General features: G+C 62.1%; 1 protein-coding gene across 1 annotated transcript; it reads right to left on the bottom strand.

Annotated features, from left to right (window-relative positions):
* Positions 1-6: 6 nt before the first annotated feature.
* Positions 7-7,801, bottom strand: LOC100542612 (phospholipid-transporting ATPase ID-like; the record flags this gene model as incomplete). Its single annotated transcript, XM_019611744.1, is given in 27 exon segments — positions 7-480; positions 557-687; positions 805-943; positions 1,015-1,260; positions 1,374-1,457; positions 1,617-1,840; positions 1,951-2,134; positions 2,257-2,401; positions 2,494-2,599; positions 2,714-2,825; positions 2,903-3,067; positions 3,175-3,290; positions 3,471-3,659; positions 3,733-3,898; positions 3,974-4,017; positions 4,240-4,448; positions 5,133-5,329; positions 5,400-5,488; positions 5,560-5,568; positions 5,571-5,717; positions 6,125-6,204; positions 6,299-6,369; positions 6,634-6,706; positions 6,782-6,843; positions 6,949-7,047; positions 7,151-7,264; positions 7,742-7,801. Coding segments are annotated over 27 exon segments (3,528 nt in total), but the record flags the coding sequence as incomplete, so codon positions are not given.
* Positions 7,802-7,805: the final 4 nt, after the last annotated feature.

The raw sequence follows: 7,805 nt of genomic DNA, 5'->3' as shown, positions 1-7,805 counted from the left end.
GGGGGAGCGTGTGGGAGGAGGGACACAGTGTCCATTCATCCCAACCAGGGATGGGGAACGGTTCTTTTTGGTTACACTGCAACAGTCTGATCTCCTCCACGGAGGAGGCCCGCACAACCCCGATTAAAATAGGGGGAGGGGTCCCCCCAATCCATACGATGGCACAGGGTGGGATGGGCCCCCCCTGGTGGCACAACGGGGTGGGGGGGTTGCTTAGCCCTTGGCTGCGGTGTCGGGGCTGCTCTCACCGCCCTTCTTCCTGCGCAGGGTTTCGATCCACGCGGTGCTGGGGCGGGCGGTGAAACTGGACAGGGCCAGGGAGCTGAGTCTCATGTTTTTCCCCGACATGATGAGCTCCCCAAAGCCCTCCTGATGTGAGAAGGCATAACCAGAGCGCCGCGACCCCCCCCTGCAGCCCCCACGTCGGGCACAGCGGTGTTGGGGCTTCTGCTTCTTGCGCACCAGCTGGGTGTAACGCACCTGGATATGGGGTGAGGAAATGGGGTGAGGGGCGCAGCGCAGCCCCCTCCCCGCCCCCCTCGCCCCACGGCCGTACCGTGTCTGAGAGTTCAGGCTTCAGGTCCAACTTGAGGAAGCGGAAGGCCACGACAGGCATGATGCACACCACGGTGGTGAGAGCGATGGTCAGCCAGACCGTGGGCTGCGCCAATGTGTTCTGTGCGTTGCCTGGGGGAGGGGGTGGGAGAAGTGGGGAAGGAGGGGGTTAGGGTTGGTGAGGCAGCTTTCAGTCCCAGGGCCACACAGAGCAGTGTGAGAGGGTGCTGAGCAGGGAGGAGTACTCACCCACAAAGCGGAACTGATTGGGGAACATCTGGAAGAGGCCATCGCTGTGCATGGCGAAGAGAATGGCGAAGTAGGCAGCCAGGCTGCCCCAGATGAAGAAGTGGTTGATGGCGGTCCAGAAACCCGTATCCAACCCGATCTGGGGGAGGAGGAGGCAGAGTCAGGGGGTGGCCATGGGGAGAACTGCTGAGGGGGAGACGGGGACCCCACCTGCACGCTGACGACGATGACGAGGGAGGTGGCGACGGTGACGGCAAAGGACTGATAGTCGGCCAGCTGTGCCCCATCGTCACGCGTGGCGTCAGCAAAGACGCCGTAGGGGATGAAGAACATGAGCACAGAGGTGTAGATGCCTTGGGCGATGCAGATGAAGAACTCACGCTTGTTGAAGAGCAGGTTGAGCTGGCCGGGCTCATACAGCTTGGGGTACTCCATGCTCCGCTGCTCCGGCACATCCTAGGGGCACGTGGCACCTCCTTCAGTGCCGTGTGCCGGGGCTGAGCAGGCCCTGACAACGCCAGCAGAGGGACAAGGACAGCATCCAGAGACCCCCCCCGGGCTCAACCTACCTGATCAAAGACCCCCATGGCCAGCACAGGCAGTGAGGTGTAGACGATGTTGTACAGCGTGATGAAGTACTGATCGTACACCGTCTGCAAAGCACGCCGTACTCAGAGCGATGCCCAAACCCCCCTCCCAGTCCCCTTACGGCCCCGTGGGTCCCCGAGCAGTGCGTGCTGCTGCCACCACGTGGCAGCCGGGGTGACATGGAGCTGTGGGACGGGGGACACAGGGATGGGGGGCACATTCACCTGAGCTGAGAAGCCGCAGAAAAAGCCAAACCAGAAGTGGACCATGGTGAAGGCGAAGTTCTTGTAGAAGAAATAGCAGAGGAATTTGCACATGCGTAGGTAGGACCAGCGCCCGTGCACCAGGAGCAGGCGCTGCAGGAACTTGAACTGTGAGAAGGAGTAGTCGGAGGCCAGCACTGCCTGGATGCCCTCCTGCCCGCTGATGCCCACCCCAATGTGTGCGGCTGCAGAAGAGGGGCACAGGGTGAGCGACACAGGGTGACACCCCAGAGGGGATGGGACAGCAGCAGGAGGGACCCGGCCCCCTCCCCACTCGCTGGGCCCCAGGACTCACTCTTGATCATGCTGACGTCGTTGGCCCCATCCCCAATGGCCAAAGTCACCGCCTTCTTGTACTTCTTGACCAGCTCCACCACCTGTGCCTTCTGCAGGGGCGTCACACGGCAGCAGATCACGGCTTTGCAGGCGCACGCCGTCTCCAAGAACTCCACTTCCATGTCTGCCTCCAGTGCGTGGGCCTGGGAAGGGAGTGTGGGGCCAGGTAAGGCCGGACCCACAGCCAGGGGGCACCAGACCCACAGTTAAAGGGGGATCAGACCCACAGCAGGCAGGGCACTGCGTCCAGCTCACCGCTCCCTACCAGGCTGTGCCCGTTGATGACCAGAGCGTATTCACCCGCGATGGCTTCCAGCACAGAGGTGAGCTTTGAAGAGGAGAGTTTCTCCTGGTAGGAGAAGCCGTTGCCCATGGAGCGTGATCCGTCCATCATCTTCTCCCGGGCTTTCCTGAGGAGTGAGCGAGGGGTGATCAGGGGGGTATGCTCAGAGTGCCTGAGCATCCCCAGCTGTGGGGCACAGCCCCACACCTCCGTCCTCACCTGAGCTCCTCGCGCACCTCCAGCACAGTGTGGCCCGTGACCACGAACACTTCGGTCATGTCATCTGTCAGCATCTTGCAGGAGTAGCCGATGTTCACCGCTGTTTCTGCAGAAGGGGAAGCTGGGGCTGAGCAGAGGGGAATGTGTGCCCCACCTCTCTGCCCTCACAGATGGGACCTGGCCCACGAACACCCTCATCTCCAGCAGCACCGTGCCTCACCCTGCTTGTCCCCTGTCAGCACCCAGATCTTGATGTTGGCCAGTGTCAGGATGGCGATGGTTTCGGGGACGCCCTGCTGCAGTTTGTCCTCGATGGCTGTGGCTCCGAGCAGCTGTGGGACCGGCACAGGTGGGGGCTCAGCACAGGCTGCCCTCAGCTTCCCCCTCCCCACATCCCCAGCCCACACACCGTCATGTTATGCTCCACCTCATCGTAGAGCCGGGCCAGGCGGTCCTCACGGGCCTCAGGAGCTCCGCTGGCACGGCGCAGCCGTTCAGCCCAATCCTCATAGTAGCTCTCCTCCAGGTCCTTGCAGGCCAACACCAGCGTGCGCAGCCCCTCACCAGCGTATTCCTGCAAGCAGCCACAGCTGGGCACAGACAGACCTCAATGGCATCCCACGCCTTGACCCCCACGGGACGCAGCCCCCCAGCCTCGCCTGCTGCCCCCACCCCGCTCACATTCAGGTGGTCCGTGGTGACGTTGGTCAGGTCCTGGTTGGAGGGGTGCAGGCGCTCCAGCAGGATGGTGTCAGCACCTTTGCAGTACAGCCGGATCTTGCCCTCAGGGCTGCGCACTGCGGGAAAGGGACAACAAGCTGCCAGGCTCAGCGGTGCAGGAGCAGACCCTCCTCCAAACCCCAACCCCATCCCTGCAGTATGTCCACACCATGGGTGCTGTTTCCCAGCACCAGGCTGAGCCTGAGCCGCCCAGCCCCACTTCAGCCCACCCCCAAACTCCCCAGCCCTGCTCTCACCGATGACAGACATGCGCTTGCGGATGTTGTTGAAGTCCAGGATGGCCAGCAGCTGGTAGGTGATGGCTCGACCCAACTCATGCACCGTGATGGTTTTGGGCGTGCGGGACCGGAACACGAAGCCAAAGTTCCTGGCAGCTGTGACCAATGCCCCCTCGTCTGGGGACTGCGCCTTGTAGTACAGCTCCCCTGAGGACAGGCGACAGCAGGGGCTCAGTGCCACTTCCCGTGCCGTGTGGGTAGCCCTGCCCTCCTCACCCACCTTCGCTCTTCTCCTCAGACATGACGGTGTGGCAGAGCGAGAGCAGGCGGAAGAACTCGTGCACGTGGGGGTCCCCCAGCTGGACGGCCTCCAGCAGGCTGGGGTCCCAGAACTGGAATCCCGGATCCGCCAGCGGGTTGAAGGAGAAGTCAACGGGCTCCGGCCTCTGGCAGGGACCGAGGAGGGGTCACTCCACGGCACACAGCGACACGCAGCCCAGGGCTGGCCGCAGCACCCTCACCTCTCCCAGCTCCACTTTATGACCCAGCACGTCCTGCACGTCACCTGCAAAATGGGACGTGGGCTGAACCAAGGGGCCGAGTGCTGCAGGCCTACTACCACACATGCACAGCACTGCCGTGGGGCAGCACAGCCCCACAGAGTTGAGGTGGTCCCCTCCCAAAACCTCTCCAACTGCCCCAGGAGGAGCAGACGGATACCCCAAGGCAGGAAAGGCGGTGGGGCACCCATGCCCCATGGGACACCCGGTGCACCCCCCGTGCTCACCGTAGCTGTGCCCGTTCACGGAGCACTTGCTGAAGACCATGATGTTCTGGGTGAGAGTGCCAGTCTTGTCGGAGAAGATGTACTCCACCTGCCCCAGCTCCTCGTTCAGGGTGGTGGTCCGTGCCTCAGCCGGCGTCCGGCGCTTGGCACAGTACATCTTCTTGTCCCAGTTGATGAAGTAGCTGTGCCCGAGGCGGATCACCTCCACGCTGCAGGGGAAGAGGATGGGGGTCAGTGGGCAGAGCAACACAGTGTTGAGACAGTGAGGGACACGCACACCCCTCACGCATACCCCTGGCACCCAGGGCTCCCTGGCACCCACTGCCCCATGCCCTTCCCCAGAGCTGAGCTCACAACCACTCCTGTCAACAGCCACCACCACGGCTCGGGATGTGGGGCTGGGACTGCAGGGCTCCCCAGGCATCTCGCACACCTGTGCACCCCCAAACCACCCCCCCGGCCCCCAGGGAAGACAGCAACGAGCTAGTGGGAGGGGTGGGGGTGACACGTTCTTACCTCGGGGCTAAGGGTGACAGAACCCATGCTGGGGAACGAAAAGAGAGAGAAATTAAAAGAGAGAGAGAAGGGGACAGTGCAGGAGCCTGGGAGCTGCAGGAGGGCAGAGCAAAATAACCAGCATGCAGCCAGGGCAGGGAGACAAGAGCAGCCAGACAGATGCAGCTGTGGGGGGGGCCACTGACCCTCCAGGTCTCAGGCCTTGGAGAACCCCCAGGGCAGATGCAGCCCATCTCTAGCAGAGCAGCCCACGCCCACCCCGCACACAGCCCTGCCCCTGGGTCCCCATCTCCTCCTCCCCTCCTCCAGAGGACCCCCTGCTAGCAGAACCCACCCCCCCCACAGCCTCCAGCCCATCCCCACGGCCCTGCCCCTACCTCACATAGAGCGAGATGGGCACCACGGTGTTGAGGATGATGATGTAGGACCAGAAGGAGAGGAAACCGGAGAAGATGGCGCTGTGCACCCCCTCGTCCCAGGGCAGGTAGATCTGGAAGCAAACGCCCACCTCGTGCTCCCAGATGGCGTTGCCGATGGCCAGGATCACACCCATGCACACCAGGAACCCGAAGATCTGGGGACAGGACGGGACATGAGCCCCAGCCTCACAGCCACGCGTTCCCCCACAGCTGCATTCCACACACCCAGAGCACCAGGGTGTTCATCAGCCGGTCGATACTCGTCCGTTTGAATTTGGTCCGCCCGCTGTTCTGCATCAGCTTCGTGTCTGGCCCTGGGGCAGAGGGAGGACATCAGCAGAGCCCCCAGCCCTGCAGCACGGCACTGCCCAGCCTCACAGCTCACCTGCGAAGCAACGAGGCCGAAGCACCACTCGGTGTTGCGCAGCACGCAGCCCCGCAGCAGCATGTTCTGGTTGCTCAGGGGGTATTTGTTCTCCTTCCAGTACAGCGTCCCACCAAACTTGTCCAGCTTGTTATTGGGGGGCTCGCAGATCACCTCACCTGGGCATAGAGGACACCTCAGCTTAGCTCATGCATCTGTCCAGCTCCATCCCAGTGACTCCCGGCTCCATCTCCAGCCCCATCCCAGTGACTCCCAGCTCCATCCCCTGCTCTGTCCCAGCTGCTCTCAGTTCCATCCCCTGCCCTGTCCCAGTCGCTCCCAGCCCCAGCCCCATCCCAGCTGCTCCCACCTTCATCCCAGTCACTCCCAGCCCCATCCCCATCCCAGCTGCTTCCACCTCCATCCCCCATCCTGCCCCAGTTGCTCTGCAGACCCGTTTGCACCCAGAACCACAGCACCCCACAGACAGCCCCGGTCTCTCCAAACCAAACCCAAGCCAGGTGACAGAGGAAGAACCGAAGAACCCTCTGTGCCCCATCACAGAGGACAGTTTTTGGCTACTCACCATCGAACCGTGCCAGTGTGCTGATATCTGCCAGCTCTGAGGTAACAGGGGTGGCCTGCCGCACCTTCATGTTGGTTTCTCTGCAGGAAGGAGCACGGCGTGGGGTGAGCACCAGCCCAGCAGAGCAGCTCATGGCCCATTTTTCTTCTCACCAAGGCTGAGGACAGCACCTACCCGTCCAGCTCAGCGGTCTCTACATAGCACAGCCCATGGGGCTCGCTGCTGCAGAGGAGGAGGAGGTCAGCCTGCAGGAGATACGTGCTGAAGGATGCACTGGCACTGAGCTCCCCTCTGCCTCCCCCAGGGAATCCCCCCACCCCACGCTGCAGCTTTGGGGCCAGCAAGACACCATGTCAGACATCATCACCCCAAGAGCCCACAAATCCCCACAGCCCAAACGCTGCTGCCCAACTTCCAGCCTTGGGGATATCCCGACCCCAGGAGATGACAGCAGTCCGTATCCCCACACAGCCCAGTCAGCACCATGCACATCTCAGCACCAAACTCACTGCCACAAACTGGTTGTTCTCCAGCTTGATGATGTCCCCAACGCGGACGTTCATCCACTGCTCCTGTCGAAGACTGCAGAAGGACAGTGTGACAAAGAGCCATGTTGCCCTGAGTCCACACCATATTCCTCCTCCCTGTGACACTCACACTCCGCCGATCAGCACCTGAGACTGCCGGTTGTTCACCTGGTTGTCACTCTTATGGCGGAACTGGGCACAGGAGAAGGGGTGGTGATGTCAGTCATGCAGGGGAGAGGGTCCCATGCCCACCCCCATCCCATGCTGTGAGCTGACAGCACTGAGGGGAGCGCTCACATAGTCATCGGTGGCATCTTTGACAGCCGTGATGGTTAAGACGAGAACCAAAGGCACGATAGTGGTGAACCATGAGAGTGAGGAGATCTGCGGGATCAGCTGTGGATGGCAATGGGGGGTTATAGGGAGAGGGACGGCCCCAAACTGTACTGCTAACCCTGAGGCAGGACGCACCCCCACCTCCCCAGCCCCCTACACTCACCTGCAGAATGAGGAGAAAAAGGAAATAGGTGTTGGCCACTTCCTGGAACTGCTCGAAGAGGTTGACAGGCAGGAAGGTGACGATATTGTATTTGGAGGTCTTGATGCAGTTGCTCTGGGGATGGAATGGGTGATGGGGGGGGTCAGGATGAGCTGAGGCCCTGCAGTTCCAGCACTGCTCCAGGGCAGGGCTGAGCTGCTGCCCATCCCCACACCTCCAAAGCCTGGAGCCTGCAGGCAGTGTGGCGGCCAAGCCTAAAGCAGAGCAGCAGCAATAACCTCCACAGAGGGGAAGGGGGGGTGGGCAACATGAGCAGCTGCTCTGGAAGCTTGTTAATTAACCAGAGCCATCACAGCACTGCTCCGGGGCCAGGCAGAGCGGGGCTTGGGGTCTGTGGGAGGACCCCATAGGAGTACAGCACATCCCCCATCCCTGCAGCTCAGTGCTGCACTCAGGGACATGCAGATCCTTTCAGCCGTGACCCCTCACCAGGCACCAAACCTCACCGGGCACCAAACCCCCCATGCCCCCCAACCCCCCCGGGGTCAGTGAGGAAGACTGGGGGGGAGGATGGGGGAGGTCTCCACTCACCGCATACTGGAACTTCTCGTTGTACTCCCGTGCATTGGCGCGCACCCGGCGCTCCTCCTCTGCA

This window comes from Meleagris gallopavo, unplaced genomic scaffold (genome assembly GCF_000146605.3).
Source record: "Meleagris gallopavo isolate NT-WF06-2002-E0010 breed Aviagen turkey brand Nicholas breeding stock unplaced genomic scaffold, Turkey_5.1 ChrUn_random_7180001955324, whole genome shotgun sequence".
NCBI lineage: Eukaryota > Metazoa > Chordata > Aves > Galliformes > Phasianidae > Meleagris > Meleagris gallopavo.
This window is presented reverse-complemented; position numbering and strand designations above follow the sequence as displayed.